Below are 20,787 nucleotides of genomic sequence, written 5' to 3'. Positions count from 1 at the left end.
GGATCCTTGATACCTGAAAGATGCTTCATATGATAGATGAAGTAACACAGGCCCTCCTTCTATCGCTTTATTGTCAGGAAACTCTCTCCGCATAATTACTGGTGAAGAAGAAGGCCTCAATAGGAAACTACTTGAAATGCTGGATCGGCTATGCATAAGCCAACAATTTATCGCTGAATACTGATCCTCCTCTCTTCATTGAAGATAAGCAAAGCTGCCACCCTGTTTTCACCATTTACTGTCTGAGGCAGCACAGGCTTGGGCCTTTTAAAGTTGCATGGTAAGAACAGTTTTCTAATGTAGGTCAAAATGGCCGAAAGAGGGTATCCTTCCAACTTCCTCTTTCCCAGTCTGGAACTGCAGCTCACACTCATCTGATCATTCAAAAGGAACTCCCTTTTTCAATAGTACTGTGCTTATCACAGGAACAACCTAACAAGCTCTTTGTTAAGGAACAAGAGTCTTAGGTATGCCCTCCAGCAGCGTCAACTTGTGGGTAATCTTGCCATCCATAATCGTATGTCTAAAATGCAATACTGGCACCACAGGAAGCTTACATTTTTCTCTCTTCAAGGCACACCCATTACGCTACAACCTTCTTTAGTATCTTTTCATGAACTTCTTTATCCTTCCTGAACACAAGCATATCGTCTTATAAGAACATTGCTTCCCACCCCTTGAAGCACATACTTGATTTCTTCATTACACCTTGGAAACACGCCGCAAGAGAGGTAAGTCCAAAGAGAAGCAAGTTAGCCCACAGCGGTGTAACAAACAATATTAGATGCCTCGAATCTCTATGCAATAATATCTGATGATGCCCAGATATTATAAGGTACTGGGGTGAATGTATGACATTGTTCTGCATTCTGTCCATCAACTGTTGTTTTTGCATTTGTCACCCCGAGTGGGCTGGGTATGCTCAGACGTGAGTCCCAGGCTCTCCACACCACTGGAGTAAAGCTATCCTGGCTGAAGACGGCTGATAGCCAGAACCGGTCCTAGGATGCTTGATTCCTGTCCAGGAAAGACATGGCTTGGCAGTTCGGGCTGGGCTGCTCCCATGAGGCACAGGGTCAAGGCTAATTTACATATGGCCATGTCCGAACCGGGGTGATGTGTTGAGCAAAAAACTGATGGATTCAGGCACAGATCTCTGTACTGGGGTGAATGTATGACATTGTTCTGCATTCTGTCCATCAACTGTTGTTTTTGCATTTGTCACCCCGAGTGGGACGGGTATGCTCAGACGTGAGTCCCATGCTCTCAACACCACTGGAGTCAAGCTATCCTGGCTGAAGACGGCTGATAACCAGAAACCAGTCCTAGGATGCTTGATTCCGGTCCAGGAAAGACATGGCTTGGCAGTTCGGGCTGGGCTGTTCCCATGAGGCACAGGGTCAAGGATGATTTGCATATGGCCATGTCTGAACTGGGGTGGTGTGGAGGGCAAAAAAACGATGGATTTAGGCCCAGATCTCTAAACTGGGGTGAATGTATGACATTGTTCTGCATTCTGTCCATCAACTGTTGTTTTTGCAGATATTATAAGGGATAAAGTATGCCATACTGTGCATTATAAGGATATTGCAAGTCACTGAGGAGTTCCGTTACCATATACAGGAATGAGACGAAATTCCTTTATGAAGTCATCAAACTATGAGGTGACATGCAATAACCTCATAACGTATGGCAGAGGATATTTTATTCCCTATAGTGCAGGTGTCATAAACCTGTTGATTGCGAGCAACCAGTAGCTCCGATTCAACTTGAGAGTAGCTCACAGCAATGGAAACAATTGGCAGACCCCCTGATTGTTGCAGAGTCTCATATAATCCCCTTCATAGGTTTGAAAAGGTTCCCTGTTTGCCTTCCTGCATGGGAGTTTTTCTTCCCGTTGTACGGTAATTCTAACCACATTGCTAGATCAGTTTTACTCTAACCGAACCCAGCCCTGAAGAGCTTTCTTTGCCTAGTTGCGTAGGGGAACACCAAGTCAATTCTACAAAGAATATCTTGGGTAGAATTGTGTTAGTGTTAAATAAGGACTTGTGCTCCATAAATCGCAGCAAAACTCATTTTTTAAACAGAGGTGGTAAAACGAAAAGCACGGCCAATATTAGTTAGACCTCTCCAAAAGATTCATAAAAACTATAAACACCCACGCTTAACAGTAGATAGAGACTTTTACATCTTTCATACAATGCAGCATACAAAGATATAGAGGGAAAGAAGATAAAGTGATTCGGCCAAGATCACACAATTCGGTCAAGTTGTTAAGACAGAAGTAGTACACAAGTGTCCTGTTTCTACAGTCCACAATATAGCTCATACGAGACTACATTGTGCCTCCATTTCTTTTCCCATCCCAGTGTGCAGAGTTCCATTGAAGCAGAGGAGACAACACAGAGGCAAGAAAAGATGGCAGAGATGGTTGCTTGTGGGCCCCTGAGCAGCTCTACCGCGGATCTCTGTACACCACCAATCTTACCTTAATGTCTGTCTCTTCCCAGACAGATGATGTCATCATCTCTTCACCTTGACATTAAGCAGGTGTCCCCATTACATAACCACCAGGGTGTCTGGTAGTTTTGATATGAATTTGGCAGCCTGTGTTCAGCAGACGCCCCAGGCTGCGAGCATCAATATTGAGAGCTGCGTTGCAGGTGCAAGATGTGGGAGACACTTGGCCTAGCTCCTCAGAGTCGAGTCCAGGCACTTAAGTGGTTGCCAGACCATTCCCATTTGCTTCCAGATCACGTTCAAGAGTTCACGAACATTAGAGAGAATGCTTCTGGGACTCCAAGGCGGAGATTAAAGAATTTGTGTTCTTTGACGAAAAAAAGACATTCTGAACCTTGTCGACTGACTGAATTAAGGGCTGGCCTGCTGTTTCAGTGTTAAGGTCTGTACAGTCTGTACAGCTATGTGTCTGTTGGTTTCCACCGGCCCAGACACTGCAGGAACGACGTATGCCCAACCCACTACCCCGACTCTAATGCGACTCATGTAATATAATAACATAAGAAGACACTCGAGTCTAGGATAGGGGGCCGGAAAGGAATTCAAGGGGAAGGGACGTCAAAAAAGCTTCACCCCCAAGCTGGAATGGACTACGATATCCAACCTCCGTATCACGCCTCTGTATCTAGAAATACAAGATACACAGAATCAGTATTTCTCCTATTTCTCTCTGTACCCTCCCTTTCCACCCTGTCTCATAACCACACTCCACCATACATAACCCACAATCTCCTTACTTGTGAATGATACAGGAACTGCTTTCGGAGGTTTCTGCAGCAAGGAGAGGGAAACTCCAAAGTGGATGGGAGGTTCCAATTCCAGAAGGGGTTTATGAAAGGGAATCTGCTCTCTGGAATCAAGTGCGCTAATCAGGGATTCTAGGGGGAAAAAGCCAGGTTCATAGGCATAAAAAAACCCCAAACTACTGTCCATAAGCGTCTTTCCGTACACCAATAGGTAAAAGTCTCCAACAACTACGTTTCTCTCCTCCGGGATCGGCAGCGTCTGCAGCTCTGTCCAGCGCGGCAGAAAACGCCCAAGCGGCACACAAAGAGGCGGATTGCCTACACAAAATGCGGAAACCAAGTATACTGCTTCCGTGTAGATACCGAAGGCACCGGTAAGAGTTTCTTCTAGCGCGAACACACGCTTCTGCTTCAGCTTGTTGCCGAGTGAACCGGAGCGGCGGAGCCCCGGTTTACCTCGGCTCTGCAGACAAAAGCCAGAAATCTACGAGCTCAAAGGAGCCAGGAGCCAAACAAGGAAATTGAAATAAAGGCTAAATAACGTAAAACGGGGAGGGAGGGGGGAAGGACTAGAAAAACGAAGCTCCACAAAAAACGGGATACAATCAACCAGGGAACACGAGCCCGTGAACCCCAGACAAAGCTATAGCTCAGGAACAACAACCCAGCACCTGGAACCCAAAATTAAAGATACCAAGCACTGACTCAAAGGAGGGCGGTGCTTATATTCCCCCAGTGCTGATCATGTGATGGTGGAGCATGGCCATGGAGGACAGACTGGCCCTGGTTCCTAACAGTATCCCCCCCCAAAGGCCCTCCCTACCGGACGGGGTTTAGAGGGATGCTGTCTATGGAACGCTCGAACCAGCCGAGGAGCGTGTACTCTACCAGCTGGTTCCCAGGTCCGATCCTCAGGTGCATAACCCTTCCAATCCACCAGGTAGAAGAGACGACCTCTCCTACGCCGGGAATCCAAAATAGTCTGAACCTCGAACTCCTCTTCCCCATCGACTAACAAAGGAGGGGGAGGTGGCAAAACCTGTGTTGATGGAACATAGGGCTTCAACAGTGATGTATGAAACACAGGATGGACCTTGTATTCATTGGGCAAGACTAGCTTCATGGCCACGGGATTAATCACTTGCTGTATGGCGAATGGTCCCACAAACCGAGGCTGCAGTTTACGAGAGCCCTGCAACCTAAGATTGCGCGAAGCTAGCCACACCTGATCCCCTACCTTATATAAAGGAGCGGGAACTCTGTGTTTGTCTGCCTGAACCTTCATAGACTCTTTGGAGGCCTGTAACTGTTCTCGTGCTCTGTCCCATATCCCACCCAGGGACCTACATACATCGTCTATGGCTGGCACACGCCCCGTAGGCTGGATGGCTAACGCCCTGGGATGATAACCCAATGAACAAAAAAAAGGAGTCATACCCAAGGCGGAATGCAAGCTGTTATTATACGCAAACTCCGCAATGGGAAGAGCCACCCTCCAATCACAGGACAAGGACGTGACCAGACACCTCAAGTATTGCTCCATGGTCTGGTTCGTCCGTTCAGTCTGACCATCTGATTGCGGATGATAGGCTGATGACAACCTTATCTCTATCTTCAACACCGAACACAATTCCGTCCAGAAATGAGACACAAACTGTGCTCCCCTGTCCGACACAATCGCAGATGGTAACCCATGGAGTCTAACTATTGATGACATGAAGACTAATGCCATCTCCCTCGCAGTAGGCACCTTGGGTAAGGGAATAAAATGTGCCATCTTTGTGAACAGATCAACCACCACCATTATAGCGGTATGTCCTGACACCAAAGGTAAATCCGTCACAAAATCCATACTAATAGTATGCCAAGGAGCAGGAGGGACCTCTAAGGGCTGCAAAAGACCAGATGGCTTGGTGTGGGAAGGTTTATTAATGGCACACACCGGACACGCTGCCACATAACCCTGGATATCCCTGATCAGTGAATCCCACCAAAACCAACGCAGACACATCTCCCTCGTCTTTTGTATCCCTGGATGTGCTACCAATGAAGAGGAATGACACCACTCCAATACCTTCTGTCTGAGGGAGGGGGGCACAAACAGACGGTCCCCATGGTACAATAGCCCGTCCTGCATCGATACCTGTGGCACCGCCATCCAAGGGGCCAAATCCAGTTGTTGAAGGTGCCGTTTGATTAGAGTGGGAAAATCCTCAACTTGCGTCACCCCTACAATCTTTTCAGCACTGATCATGGGTCTATCCTCCTTCACTCCACTCTCCCCCCTCCCCTCCACATGGATCCTGGAAAGGGCATCTGATTTTATCTGCTGTGCGGCGGGTCGATAAGTAATGACAAAGTCATACTCATTAAAAAACAAGACCCACCGCATCTGCCGAGGTGTTAACGCACGAGCAGAGCGAAAGAATTCTAAGTTCTTGTGATCCGTATAGATAGTGATCGTATGTCTAGCGCCCCAAAGATAATGGCGCCACTCCTCGAACGACAATTTCACCGCCAGCAGCTCCCTCTCGGCCACAGTATAATTGCGCTCCGCAGGCAGCAAGGTTTTAGAGAAGAAGGCGATAGGATGCATCAGACCTGATTCAGCATCCCTCTGAGACAACACCCCTCCTACCGCACACAAGGAAGCGTCCGTTTCCACAAAAAACGGTAAAGCAGTATCGGGATGTACCAATACAGGGGCTGACGTGAAGGACCTCAACAACGAACGGAAAGCATTCTGGACTTCAGAGGACCAGTCAAAGGAAACCCCCTTCCTCAATAATCGGGTCATAGGAGACACGATGTCAGAAAAATTGGGGATAAAGCGCCGATAAAAATTGGCGAACCCCAAAAGGGCCTGAATCTGTTTGACCGTGGTTGGGATAGGCCAGGTGATAATAGCCTCTATTTTCCTGGGATCCATTCGGATACCCTCTGCTGTGATGATAAACCCCAGGAATTCCACTTTTTGTGTACCGAACTGGCACTTCTCCAGTTTGGCATACAAATGGTTGTCCTGCAACTTCTGCAATACTTCCGCTACGTGGTCGTGGTGTTCAGCCCTTGTCTCCGAGAAAATCAAGATGTCATCCAAATAGACTATGACACTTCGGTCCAGTTGTTCCCGGAGAACCTCGTTGATAAAGTATTGGAATGCCGCCGGTGCATTACATAAACCGAACGGCATTACACAATACTCGAATAGGCCAAATTTGGTCTTAAACGCCGTCTTCCACTCATCCCCGGGCCGCACTCGGATGAGATGATAAGCACCCCGCAAGTCCAGTTTCGTGAATATGGTTGCTTTGCGTAGTTGGTCTAATAGCACAGGGATGAGTGGAAGAGGGTACCTATTCTTTACAGTAGCCTTATTCAAGGCCCTGTAGTCTACACAAGCCCTCAAGGTCCCTTCCTTCTTCGGGATGAAGAAGATCGCCGAGGACACAGGCGAGCAAGAGGGACGAATAAAACCCATCCTCAACATCTCGTCCAGATACTCTTTGAGATGCACTTCTTCAGGTTCCGAGAGGGCATAAATGCGACAAGATGGTAAAGGAATACCTGGTATTAAATCAATTTTACAGTCGAACGACCTGTGCGGAGGGAGTCCCTGCGCCTGGGTCTCATCAAAGACCTCCTGAAAGGCAGAATACTGTACAGGGATAGTCATCCCTTCTACTCCAGCACAAGACAAAGGAGAGATCTGTTCACTAGCTTCCTTATAGCAATGTGTAAGACAATATTTGGAATCTAGGGTAACCAAACGTTGCACCCAATCTATCCTCGGGTTGTGTTTCTGAAGCCATGGGACTCCCAACACCACCCCAAAGGAAGGGGCATCTATAAGGTCAAAGACCACTAACTCCGAGTGTCCGTTTTCGCACAACAATGTAATTGGTTCGGTTTGACGTGTGATAGAGCCTGAAGTCAATTCCGTCCCATCAATAGCCCTCACCGGTTCTGGCTGTTGTTTGTACTGACATGGAATCCCCAATGTATCCGCTAATGATATGTCGATAAAATTTCCAGTGGCTCCGGAATCCAACAGTACTGACACGGAGACACGGCTCCTTCCTACCCACAATAAATGTGCCGGGATCATAAAATGCCGAGGAATCTGGTCTATCGCTCCCAGTACATCGTAGGTCCCCACTGCTCCTCTCCTCACTTCTGAACCCCGATTCCCATGTACACAGGCTATCTTTTTACTGAAGGCCAGACCTGAAGGTTTAACTGGACACTCACGGGCAAAGTGGCCACCTTGTCCACAGTACAGACATAAATTCAACTCTCTCCTTCGCCTCTTCTCTTCCATGGTTAACGGACCTCTCACTCCGCCTATCTCCATGGGTTCAGGGGCAGTTTTTTGTTCACCAGGTGGCCTTGTTTCTGGTTTAGGATAATACCACCTAGACAACTGACCTCGACTACGGTCGCCCCGCCTCTCAGACAACCTGTGATTCAACTTCACCACCAGATCTATAAAGGCGGCACAGTCGTCTGGGGGATCTACCACCTGCGACACCACGTCCTTTAATTCATCACACAAACCCTGATAAAACAAGGATGTCCGTTTGTCTGTTGGCCAGTGTGTCTCCGACACCAATCTATTAAATGTCGATATATATGTTAGCAAATCCTGTCTGCCCTGTCGCAACTTTAGGAGCTCTGCATCCCTTGCCTGCATAAACGCATGTTTAGCAAAGAGGCCTCTCATTAGTTCTTTAAATGTCCGATAGTCATGTATAACCGGATCATCGTTATCCACAAGAGGGGTAGCCCACTGAGCGGCTGTGCCAGCCAAATACGAGATGGTAAACGCCACTTTTGCCGTGTCATCCGGAAAAGCAGTCGGCCTGCACAAAAAATGCAGTTGACATTGCGTCATAAAGGTCCCAAACTTATTACTATCTCCCATGAATCTCTCAGGGGGGGCCAAAGGTACAGGGACAGGAGTTGTGACAGTTACCGCTACGGGAGCACCCCCATCCGCTCTCTGACCTGTCCCACCTCCGTATTGAAAAGTGGCTGGCTGTATGACAGGACCATGTCCCCTTTCTCTCAGCTGTTCTCTGGCTCTCACTGCTCCCAGCTCCTGTTTTAGTCCTGCATTCTCCTGCTGTAGATCTTGCACCTGAGTCTGCAATGCAGCAACAGCCCCTATTATATCCTGAAAAGTAGGAACCCGTTCGGCTCCCTCCGTAGGACCACCCAAATCCTCATCCATACCTCGTCCAGGCAGTGTATTAATTTCGTGGGCTTGGTATTCTGTTGGTTTCCACCGGCCCAGACACTGCAGGAACGACGTATGCCCAACCCACTACCCCGACTCTAATGCGACTCATGTAATATAATAACATAAGAAGACACTCGAGTCTAGGATAGGGGGCCGGAAAGGAATTCAAGGGGAAGGGACGTCAAAAAAGCTTCACCCCCAAGCTGGAATGGACTACGATATCCAACCTCCGTATCACGCCTCTGTATCTAGAAATACAAGATACACAGAATCAGTATTTCTCCTATTTCTCTCTGTACCCTCCCTTTCCACCCTGTCTCATAACCACACTCCACCATACATAACCCACAATCTCCTTACTTGTGAATGATACAGGAACTGCTTTCGGAGGTTTCTGCAGCAAGGAGAGGGAAACTCCAAAGTGGATGGGAGGTTCCAATTCCAGAAGGGGTTTATGAAAGGGAATCTGCTCTCTGGAATCAAGTGCGCTAATCAGGGATTCTAGGGGGAAAAAGCCAGGTTCATAGGCATAAAAAAACCCCAAACTACTGTCCATAAGCGTCTTTCCGTACACCAATAGGTAAAAGTCTCCAACAACTACGTTTCTCTCCTCCGGGATCGGCAGCGTCTGCAGCTCTGTCCAGCGCGGCAGAAAACGCCCAAGCGGCACACAAAGAGGCGGATTGCCTACACAAAATGCGGAAACCAAGTATACTGCTTCCGTGTAGATACCGAAGGCACCGGTAAGAGTTTCTTCTAGCGCGAACACACGCTTCTGCTTCAGCTTGTTGCCGAGTGAACCGGAGCCCCGGTTTACCTCGGCTCTGCAGACAAAAGCCAGAAATCTACGAGCTCAAAGGAGCCAGGAGCCAAACAAGGAAATTGAAATAAAGGCTAAATAACGTAAAACGGGGAGGGAGGGGGGAAGGACTAGAAAAACGAAGCTCCACAAAAAACGGGATACAATCAACCAGGGAACACGAGCCCGTGAACCCCAGACAAAGCTATAGCTCAGGAACAACAACCCAGCACCTGGAACCCAAAATTAAAGATACCAAGCACTGACTCAAAGGAGGGCGGTGCTTATATTCCCCCAGTGCTGATCATGTGATGGTGGAGCATGGCCATGGAGGACAGACTGGCCCTGGTTCCTAACAGCGTCCACCTAGTGGCAGTTGCTCCCAAATAGCATTCGTGGAGCGGGGAGGGGTTAAAAAAAATAAAAAAACACTTACCTGCCTGCCTTTGCATCTTCTTCCTTCGTTCTGCTTAGCGGGGACAGGAAGCACCCACCCAGGCTCCCCTGACCAATCACAACGCTGCAATGCATCTCTGCTGCAATGCAGCATCGTGATTGGTCTGAGCGCTGTGGTCCGGCGTAAGCATGGGCGGAAAATCCGTTTCGCTCGCGGATTTTGCGGATTTTCGGTAAATTCGCAATCCGCGAGATTCGCGAATCTCCCGCAAAATCCGCAAATCCGCGAGCAGCGGATTTTGCTCGCACTGCTCGCACTGTTCGCGTGAGTTCGCGGCTTCCCAGTACAACTTCGCGCCCCGCGAATAAGTGCAAAATTGCAGAAATACGATCTTAGCAAAACTGAAACTACTTACCAGGTTCAAAAGTTCAGGCTCATCATTAGTAGCCATTTCCTGTAGTGCTTCCTGAGGGGCCCCTCCAGAGTTCAGTTGCCAGTTGCAACTATTATGTGACCCTGCTCTGAACCTCAGAATAGTTACACATATGCCACAAAGGTTCTGAATTACAGCTAAGGGAGACAAGCAGGAGCCAGGCTGGAGGTTCAAATCCATTAATCAGCCCCTAATTCATTATTGTCAGTTGGGGCAGGGCAGGTGTTGTAACTAATTTTGCAACAATGAAAGCACTTAGCAAGTGCAAAAGATCACTAATCAGGAAGCACTAAGGAAGCAGGTGCCAGCTAAAAAAATATTCTGTGACACATTAATCAGCCCCAAATTAATTCAGGTCACTTGAGGCAGGGAAGGTGTGCTTGCGTTGCCACAATAATGTACACTGACTGGACAACCAGAGGGTGCTGTGATGAAACAGAGGGTGGCATGGGTGGGCCAGAGGGTGGCATGAGTAGTCAGAGAGTGGCAGTGGTGACAGAGAGTGGCAGTGATGAAGAAGAGTGTCCCAAACAGGCTGGACACGTAGAAACAACAAGTTCGCGAAACTTGCGACCAGACAGGTAAGTTCGCAATTTGCGACATTGTACAAAACCCTCGCGAACTGGCAGAAACCCGCGCAAACACACAAAAAAAAATCCGCAAATTCACGTGAATTCGCGGTTTTTGCGGATTGCAAGTTCGCAAATCCGCAAAATTCGCGAACGCGAGATTCGCAAAATTCGCCCATGCTTAGTCCGGCGCTTATCCAGGGAATGGAAGCCTGGGGCATGTTCTCCACTCAGGATGTAATGCAGCCTGGATGGAGAATATGCAAAGTGTACATGAGTGTTTGGCCAGCCCAAGACCACCTTAGCAGCCAAGCCACCTCCTCGCCAGCGAGGCCTTTAAAAAACTGACACTGGTCTCAGACTTCAAGAAAGCAAAATTGAAGCAGATGGTTGCAGCTTCAGGGAACTGTGGCTCACTCGTTTATAAAGGGATATAAGGAGTGCCCTAGTTGAGGGGCAGTTGGGGTTTCATGCCAGAAGATCACACACAGAGAGCCTGGTAGTAATATGGTGCCCTAAATATTGTTTACAAAAATGTCGTCCCATTAGGTTAATGTTTCTATTACTAACTGAACTTGTACCAACATAGCCTTTGTGAAATAAATATAAATTACTTTATGCAGATTTTTAATTAAAAAAAAATATAAACACTGATGTGTAATAAATCTTTTTAAAAGCATTTGGAAGTAACTTTTAAATAATAATTTTCGCTTAGTTCGTACATGGGATGCAGAAGTAATGAAACCTACCCTGTTAGCAAGATTCAGGCTGTATGTATGAGTTTCAATTGGATGTCATATGCATAATCTGAATTCTGCAGTATCAGCACTATTTGTGTCTAGGACGTAAGTCATATCGGATATGCCCATCAATGTATGTATCTTCATAGAGCATGAACCAAGCTACTAAGCAAAGTTGCGCTGTTCAATGGGGGGCAGTGCGTGTGTCAATGTCCAGCAGTTTAAATCACGACTGATAGTCACTCGGTGAAAAAGTTTACAAAGTTGAAAACGTGTCAAGAGACGGTAGTTACTGTTGGCAACAATACCCCGGTACCTCATGCAACAATAGGGTATTAGGCATCAGATCGTCTACTGAGCCTTTAGTGGCAGCTAGGACAATGCTGTGTTCAAATTCATCGCCTATGACAACCATTTGCAAACTAGCGCCATTTTAGATGGTCAGTTGTCTACCATTTTACATGTACAATCACCGTGCCTAGGTGATGTTTTCAAAGGCCTTTGGCACTGCCCAGCTAACTGTTCTACTTGGTCATTACTGTTTGAACTTCATGATACATAGAAAAGACAGGATTTCTGCAATTGTTGTTTGGGAGATATTTGAAAATGCATAAGGTGTTCCCCATCCTGCCACCAAATTGTCTTTTTGAAATGGGTTGTATGCAAGTATATCACTTTCCTAACTACATAATGTAATGTTATTCATGCTCTCCTTTTCAATCATGCAGATGTGAATGAATGCGAAGACAAGAATGGCGGCTGTGAAGCGCAGTGCTGCAACACCATTGGCAGCTTCTACTGCAAGTGCCCGGATGGAGAGGCCTTGAAGGAGGATGGGAAGACCTGCGAAGGTACCGCCCATGGGTGATGAGATTTAGGGATGCAATGGCTTTATTGGAGGGAGTTAAAGTGGGGATTGCTAAACTATCCGTCCAAGATTGTCAAACATGCATTCCAATTTACATGCATTGGATTGTGATTGAGATGAACCCAACAGTAACCTTTTGTGTTGGAACGCCTATTGAACTTTCATTTCACAATATATATAAATTGACAAATGTGTTTATAATGTGCCAAAAAGTACTACTTCTAAAGAACAATAACACTAGTTCAGCAGACAAGAGTTAGAGAAATTTGGCAAATGGGGAAGAACAGATATATTATACCCAACAACTGTAAACTACATGCCAAATGGCCTCCTTGTAACCTTTATCAAAGATTTTCATCCCAGGATGAGAACAAATGTTTGGAATTATATCTTGACAGCAAAAAAACTTTTATTTTTTAAGCTTAACTACCTCCAGATAAAATCTGCAAATAATGCCATATTCTAACGTAAGAGTTTGTTCAAATGGGTTCAAAATGGATGAAATTCTGGCCAAGAAGTGTACAAGAGAGAGTTTTATAGAGGTACAATGCCCTGCAGCGCCTACACCTCGCTCAACAGAAAGTCAAATAACATTCAATAAAATAGCAGTGCATGCTGTAGATCACAAATTCTTCATTCGTTCATGGCAAGTGTTTGCTTCTCTGTGTTTTTTAAATATACGTATGGAATAAGCCGTTGTTTTCTCACCAAGAAGTGTTTGTAGGCTTTTTAGACCATATATATTTAAAAAGAGGAGCTTGAGAAGCCATCAGATTTTACAATTTAATAGTTGAGGGATAATGCTCAGACAAAGATGCAACCAAGTTAATGTGAGCATGTACAGCCTGATTAACAAAGCTTTTTCTGCGTATAGTTGGTTAGTATAGACTTAGGTGTGACTCACTCTGTAATTTTCAACTGTAGAACACTTTCTCCAAATTCACTTTGCAGCGCTGGCAACTAGTTATGATTAATTCGCTTAGTCTTTTTTTCTTTCTTTGTGCTACTTCTATCATTTTTTTAATGTATATACTTAGGGCCTTACTACTAGTTTGGCGGTCGACAGCCGTAGGACCTCATCTGCCCCCGCCAGCATCCCACAGCATTGGTGATCCAAAGACCCCCCATATTACGAGTTGACCACAGGGCCTGCACTGTGGAGGTGGGGATCTTGCAGCTGTGGTGAGTATGTTTCACAAATATATCGATGCCTGGGGGTGCACTTCGACTGCAGATGTGTCGGATGCACACATATGCATGATATATGTGGGAAAAAACATATACCCATTACCAGGGTTCAGCCCATATGTGGGCAGTCCTGGCAATATGGTATATGGGTTGAAGCGGACTCACCTGGAAATCGCTGCAAACAGGGTCATAATCCTCAGGGTGAAAATCCTGCTGTGAAAGGGGAGGTGCCTGGAGAAAGGGATTCATATCAGAATCTGCCTGGAAGAAGAAGAAAGGGGTGAGTACGCACCCCGAATCCTTCATCACCACTACCTTGAAGCATGCGGTCAGACCACTGTGGTCCGTTCGTATAACAGGCAACTCGTAATACGGATCACAGTGAGCTCCCCTATACCGCCCCATTGCGGCTGCCTTTCCCTGACTGCGAACCCAACTGTTGGCGGACTGCTGGTGGTCTCGCCAGTCCAGAGGTGGTATTTCCAGAGAAGATTCTCACAACTCGTAATACAGCGGTCAGGCCACCAAGCTCACCTCGCTCGGACCGCCTCTGTCTGAACGGCGGTCCTGAAGACCGCCAAACTCGTAGTAAAGGTCCTAAAACTAAAATTAGCAGAGACCCGCTGTAGAAGCAGTATCCAAAGCATACATGGAATAACTTGAAATAGAACTTATTTCTAGGGAATTGAGAAGAATCCAAAAGGCAGTTGCCACAAATAGCCACTAGGGGTGAGGCAGAGCCAGTGCCATATTTCTGTGACATGTGACTTACTCTAGATCTTCTGGCCTTTGAAAGGATTCCAGTGTATCAGGAAAGTTGATGATTCAGCATCCTCCCCTTAAAAACTTCTAGAACAGACGTAGAGCCTTCTAGACTTCCAAGCAGATGGAGTAAGCAGTCCAGCCAGCGGAAAGTTGGTGAAGACAGATATTAATATTATTGCCTAGTTTTTATGCTTATTTTTGCTACTTTATGGACTTTTCATCTTGAGCAACTCATTTTGGCTACCAGCAGGCCATACATATTGATGCAAAAGCTGAACTGTCAACGTGGCGATGACTGGTTTATGGACAAATCGGACATCTGGCCCATTCCGTTTATCAACAAGCCATGCCATTATCTCGTGCATTACATGACTGGCATTTTTTCTCTCTCGAGTGAAATCATCGCGTGCTTTCGCTTCTGGAATGTACCATTCTCTCAGCTCTTGTTCGCAGCTGCTGCCCGTCTGTCAGAGGTGGCGCAACCGCCATTCTTGTGGTTTGGGAGCGTGCAGGGCTTGTTTAGGCAAAATATGCAAAAAAAACGAGATCTTTAATCTAGATATCCCGTGTAATGCAACGGAGAGAGGAATGGCTCGCATGCGCGCGCGTCCTGTTTGGGCTCCATTGGGCTGCACAAGGTCACAGAACCCGTAGCTAATTCTTTGGACAGGCCAGAGAGGTCTGGGTACTTTAACTGTTCTTTTAAAGATACAAAGGTTCTAGAAAGTCCTCTGTCAACGTTTGCTATTTATCAAATGGACGACTACTTTTCACTTCTTTTTACTTGAAATGTGCTTTGGGAACTTGTATCGTCCAACGCTTCAAACTGAATTCAGCATTTTCAATGCATTACAAACAAGCACTGGCGTTGCCAATAGGTCTCGCAGTAGGAAAGTTGGAGCTATTACAATTGCAAATAACAATGCCTTTTATTTTTGTTTTCATTTTAAAAACATAAAGGGCTTTGTCATTTACAAAACCAATAGCTCCAACTTTCCTACTTTGCATTTGCAATGCAATAGGTCTCGCATTAGGAAAGTTTGAGCTATTGGTCTTGTAAATGACACATTTTATATTTATGTGTTGGTTTTGAAAATAGCGAAATTAATAGCTTTGTCATTTACAATGCCAATACTTTTAACTTTTGCAAATGTGACACTTATAGCATTTGTAGTACAACATGTTTTGTATTTACGTGACTTAGATGGATTGATATTACAAATATCAATGGCTTTTCATTTTTTTAAAATAATTAATACTTAAATAAAAGTTATTGTAATTTATAATGGCAATAGCTTAAACTTTTGTAAATACCTTTCGTGAAGATTATGTCCCGTGTATTTTATTGTGACGAAAATCCAAGAACAGAAGTGAAATATTAACATCTTTTTGTGACATTTGTAATAAAGCTTGAAACATTGAGAGAACATATTTGAACCAGTTGTTGTTGAATGGTTGCACAGATTGATGTTGTGGTGGCGAGGAGAGATGTTGTGGTGGCGACGAGTGATGCTGTGGCGTTCAGTGATGTTGTGGTAGCGCATAGTGATGTTGTGGTGCCCCTGAGTGATGCTGCGGTGCCCCTGAGTGATGCTGTGGTGGTGCGATAGATAGAGTGAGGGCGATAGATAGATGTGTGTGGTTGTGTGTGTGTGTGTGGTTGTGTGTGTGTGTGTGTATGTGTGAGTGGTTGTATGTGTGAGTGGTTGTATGTGTGAGTGGTTGTATGTGCGAGTGGTTGTATGTGCGAGTGGTTGTATGTGTGCATGGTTGTGGTTGTGTGTGTGGTGGGGTTGTGTGTGTGCTTGTGTGTGGGGTTGTGTGTGCCCCAGCACGTTTCCTTACAAATTAAGCAGTAGAAAAAACACTGCAATTAATACAGTGTACATTTTTAGCTTATATGCTGTTTGTTCTGCTAATTAAAAAAAATACGCAGTGTAGAGTTGCTGCCTCATAAAAGCACCGGCCCTTTATTTGTTGCAAGTTATGTACTAGGACAGCGGCTGTAGCTGAGTGTTTGTAGGTACACATAAATTGAGTCGGGATTCCTTCCTGAACGGTTGCTCCCTCACGCTCTCCTGCCAGATTATTTTGATTAACATCACCTGCATCGCAGCTGAAGCCCTTCGCAGCCGAGTATTCCTGACTGCGCCTGGTATCGTTATTATTGATTAAATCATCGCGTTCTGAAGCAATTAGTCGCACTGCGCTCTCAGTACTCCATTTATCAAAATTGAATTGTGCTTGCTGTAGTTTAATTTTCTACATCTCGCTCTGTGCCTCATTGCCTGTAAAGCTTACCGCGTTTATCTAAAAGTCAGCATTAGCGCCTCGAAGCTGATTATCGCCTGGCGCTTTAGAATCCTGGTAGTTCAATTGTGTTTGGCGCTCTGTGCTCATAACGTGCACTTCTTAGCTGTGTTGTGCTCCAAGGTTGATAGTCCTAGAGTTACGCTTTAGCAGAGGTATTGTGCTGGAATTTAGAGCCTCTGGCTGCCTGTTTACGAGCATTGTGTTGTGCCCTCGCTGCTGCTTCTAGTTTCACTTTCGCCCTCCATCTTGTGTTTTTCTCTCTCCCCTGACCCGCCTCTCTGATCCCGCCTCCCAGCTGACCCTCCCACGCTCCGCCCCCTCCACTGTCCATTAATGCCTGATGCCCCCACGCGCAGCGTCCACGCGCTTCGGCCACGCCGAAGGTGCGCCAAAGGTAAGCCCGTCTACGCCCGTCCGCGCCTGGACCGCGCCCAGCGCCAGACCCCCTGCCCATCGCGCTGCCCAGCCCTCCCGCGTTACCTACGATGCCGCCACCCTCCTAGCCCTTAACCCCGGTCGCGCCCCCAACTGCGTCCAAGCAGCTCCTGGACACACCCATGGACCTTTCTCATGCTACTCCTGCAAATTCAGCGGCTCCGACATTTACTCCGCTACGACCACTCCACAGAATCCCGACCCCAACCACCTACAGTGCATCCTTCTCAACACCCGATCGGTCCACAGACACGCCATTGACCTATGGAATCTACTAGACACCATCTCTCCGGACATCGCCTTCCTTACAGAAGCATGGATGAACGCCTCCTCCGCCCCAGACATCACCATTGCCATCCCAGAAGATTATAAGATCACACGCAAGGACCGTACCGGCCACACAGGAGGAGGAATCGCCATCGTCCATAAGAAATCAATCCGCATCTCAACCAGCTCTGACGCCAACCTCGCCAACTCTGAACACCTTCACTTCCAGATCCTCATCGACCCCAAGACCACACTCAGAGGCACCCTCCTCTACAGACCACCAGGACCCCGCACAAAATTCAGTGAAGACATCACGGACTTCATCACTCCTCACGCGCTCCCCTCCAAAGACTACATCCTTCTGGGAGACCTCAATTTTCACCTTGAAAAGATCAACGACCGCAACACCACCACCCTCTTGGACAATCTCGCCAACCTCGGACTTAAACAACTGGTAACATCGCCCACCCACATCGCAGGTCACACACTCGACCCCATCTTCACCTCCAGCAATCATGTCTCCTTCAGCCACACTACGGAGCTCCTCTGGACTGACCACAGCTGCGTTCACTTCACCTACAACAAACCAAAACCCACCAACCACCTCCAACCAACTCTGCAAAGAAACTGGAACAAAATCACCACAGACCAGATTTCCGCATCACTCCTTCTAAACACCCCAGCCCACTCTTCTAACGCAAACGAAGCCGCCGCCAACCTCACCCTATGGTTATCCAACACCGCCGACACCTTAGCACCACTGAAGAAACGTCAAAACAAACCTGCCAGCAAAAAGGCCTCATGGTTTAACGATGATCTTAAGAAGTCCAAGAAACTCTGCCGCTCCCTCGAAAAGGCCTGGAAAAAAGACCCAACTACTAGCACCAAGGACGCCTTCAAAAACGCCACCCGCACTCACCACCAATTAATCCGAAAGGCCAAGAAAACAGCATTCAAGGATCGACTAGACAACAACGCCCACAACAGCAAGGAACTTTTCAACATCGTCAAGGAATTTTCCAATCCCTCGGCCAACTCCAACGACATCACCCCCTCTCAAGCCCTCTGCGACTCCCTAGCCTCATTCTTCCACAACAAGATTGCAGACATCCACAACAGCTTCGACAACCAACCCGGAAACCAACCCACCCTACCTTGTGCTGAACATTCTCCCCCCGTGAACACCCTTAACGACTGGAACCCAATCTCCACTGAGGACACAATCCGCCTGATGAATTCCATCCACTCAGGATCACAGACCCATGTCCTCACCACATCTTCAACAAAGCAGACTCCGTCATAGCACCACACCTCCGGGACGTCATCAACAGCTCCCTCAACTCCGCCACCTTCCCGGAAGACTGGAAACACGCTGAACTCACCGCCCTTCTGAAGAAACCCACAGCGGACCCCACCGAACTCAAAAATTACCGCCCCATCTCGCTCCTTCCATTCCCGGCCAAAGTCATCGAGAAAGCTGTCAACAACCAACTCGCCGCCTTCCTCGAAGCCAACAAATCCCTCGACTCCTCACAATCTGGCTTCTGAGCAAAACATAGTACTGAGACCGCCCTCATCGCAGCAACAGACGACATTCGAACTCTACTGGACAATGGAGACACAGTCGCCCTCATCCTCCTCGACCTCTCTGCAGCATTTGACACAGTCTGCCACAGCACCCTTTTACAACGCCTCAATAACATCGGAATCCAAGGAAAAGCACTTGAATGGATCACCTCGTTCCTCACCGGAAGAACTCAGAAAGTCCGCCTCCCACCATTCAAGTCCGAGGCCACTGAAGTCATCTGTGGCGTACCACAAGGATCCTCACTCAGCCCCACCCTCTTCAACGTATACATGAGCCCCCTCGCGACCATCGCCCGCCAACACAACCTCAACATCATCTCCTACGCGGATGACACTCAACTAATCCTTTCTCTCACCAATGACCCCAGCACCGCCAAAACTAACCTACACGAAGGAATGAAAGAAGTTGCCGAATGGATGAAACAAAGCCGTCTGAAACTGAACTCAGACAAAACAGAAGTCCTCATCTTAGGTACATCCCCCTCTGCATGGGACGACTCCTGGTGGCCGGAAGCCCTCGGAAAGGCACCCATCCCGACAGACCACGCACGGAACTTAGGCATCATACTGGACTCTTCACTCTCAATGAATAGACAAGTCAGCGCCGTATCCTCTTCCTGCTTCAACATTCTTCGCATGCTGAGAAAAACATTTCGCTGGATCCCCACCGAAACAAGGAAAACAGTCACCCGTGCTCTGGTCACGAGCCGACTAGACTACGGAAACACTCTCTACGCAGGCATTACCGCCAAACTCCAGAAGAAACTCCAACGAATCCAAAACGCCTCAGCCAGGATCATATTAGACATCCCACGCATCTCCGGTCACCTTAAAGACCTCCACTGGCTACCCGTCAATAAGAGGATCACTTTCCGACTGCTAACCCACGCACACAAATCACTCTACGACATCGGACCAGAATGCCTCAACTCACGACTGTCCTTCTACACCCCCTCCCGCCAACTACGTTCTTCCAGCCAAGCCCTCGCCACTGTACCTCGCATCAACAAGACCACCATGGGCGGCAGATCCTTCTCATACCTGGCTGCTAAAACATGGAACTCACTCCCCGCTTACCTTCGCCTTACCCAGAACCACCTAGCATTCAGAAAGCAGCTTAAAACGTGGATATTTGACAAGTAATCTTCCTCCCCTCTCTAAGCGCCTTGGGACCCTCTGGGTATGTAGTGCGCTATATAAATTCTCTGACTTGACTTGACTTGACTATCGTAGCTCCACTGAAGGCAATATTTTTGATTGTGTGTATTTTACTAAGTACTGCTATTCCCTCAAAGTAAGAAGCACACAAAACACCTTTTTATTTAAGAAACAAAACTGTAGAGTTACTTGCATGTTTGTAGTAAAATACATATAAAATGTAAAGCTGCTGCCTATTTACAACACCAGCACTTACTTTCTTAAAAGGAAGGCTGAAGCTACGTGTTTGTATGTGTGGTTTTGGTTGTGTGTTTTGTGTGTGTGTGTGTGGTTGTGTGTGTGGTTGTGTGTGTGGTTGTGTGTGTGGTTGTGTGTGGTTGTGGTTGTGTGGGTGTGGTTGTGTGGGTGTGGTTGTGTGGGTGTGGTTGTGTGTGTGGTTGTGTGTGTGGTTATGTGTGTGGTTGTGTGTGTGGTTGTGTGTGTGGTTGTGTGTGTTTGTGTTTGTGGTTGTGTTTGTGGTTGTGTTTGTGTGTGTGGTTGTGTGTGTGGTTGTGTGTGTGGTTGTGTGTGGTTGTGTGTCTGCGGTTGTATGTGTGGTTGTGGTTGTGTGTGTGTGTGGTTGTGTGGGTGCATGTGTGGTTGTGGGTGTGGTTGTGTGTGTGGTTGTGTGTGTGGTTGTGTGTGTTTGTGTGTGCGGGTGTGTGTAGTTGTATGTGTGGTTGTGTGTGGTTATATGTGTGGTTGTGTGTGTGGTTGT

The 20,787-nt window shown here is 47.1% G+C and overlaps 1 protein-coding gene across 1 annotated transcript in view; it reads left to right on the top strand.

Moving 5' to 3' along the window:
- Positions 1-20,787, top strand: part of MEGF6 (multiple EGF like domains 6) — a 1,305,820-nt gene that overhangs the window by 713,356 nt on the left and 571,677 nt on the right. Inside the window, exon 5 of the mRNA XM_086921560.1 lies at positions 12,178-12,300. Coding sequence (XP_086777686.1) covers positions 12,178-12,300 — 123 coding nt within the window. The remainder of the gene's footprint in view (positions 1-12,177; positions 12,301-20,787) is intronic.

Source organism: Lissotriton vulgaris, chromosome 5 (genome assembly GCF_964263255.1).
Source record: "Lissotriton vulgaris chromosome 5, aLisVul1.2, whole genome shotgun sequence".
NCBI classification, from domain to species: Eukaryota; Metazoa; Chordata; class Amphibia; order Caudata; family Salamandridae; genus Lissotriton; species Lissotriton vulgaris.
The sequence above is the reverse complement of the archived record's forward strand: the minus strand, read 5'-3'. Positions and strand labels throughout refer to the sequence as shown.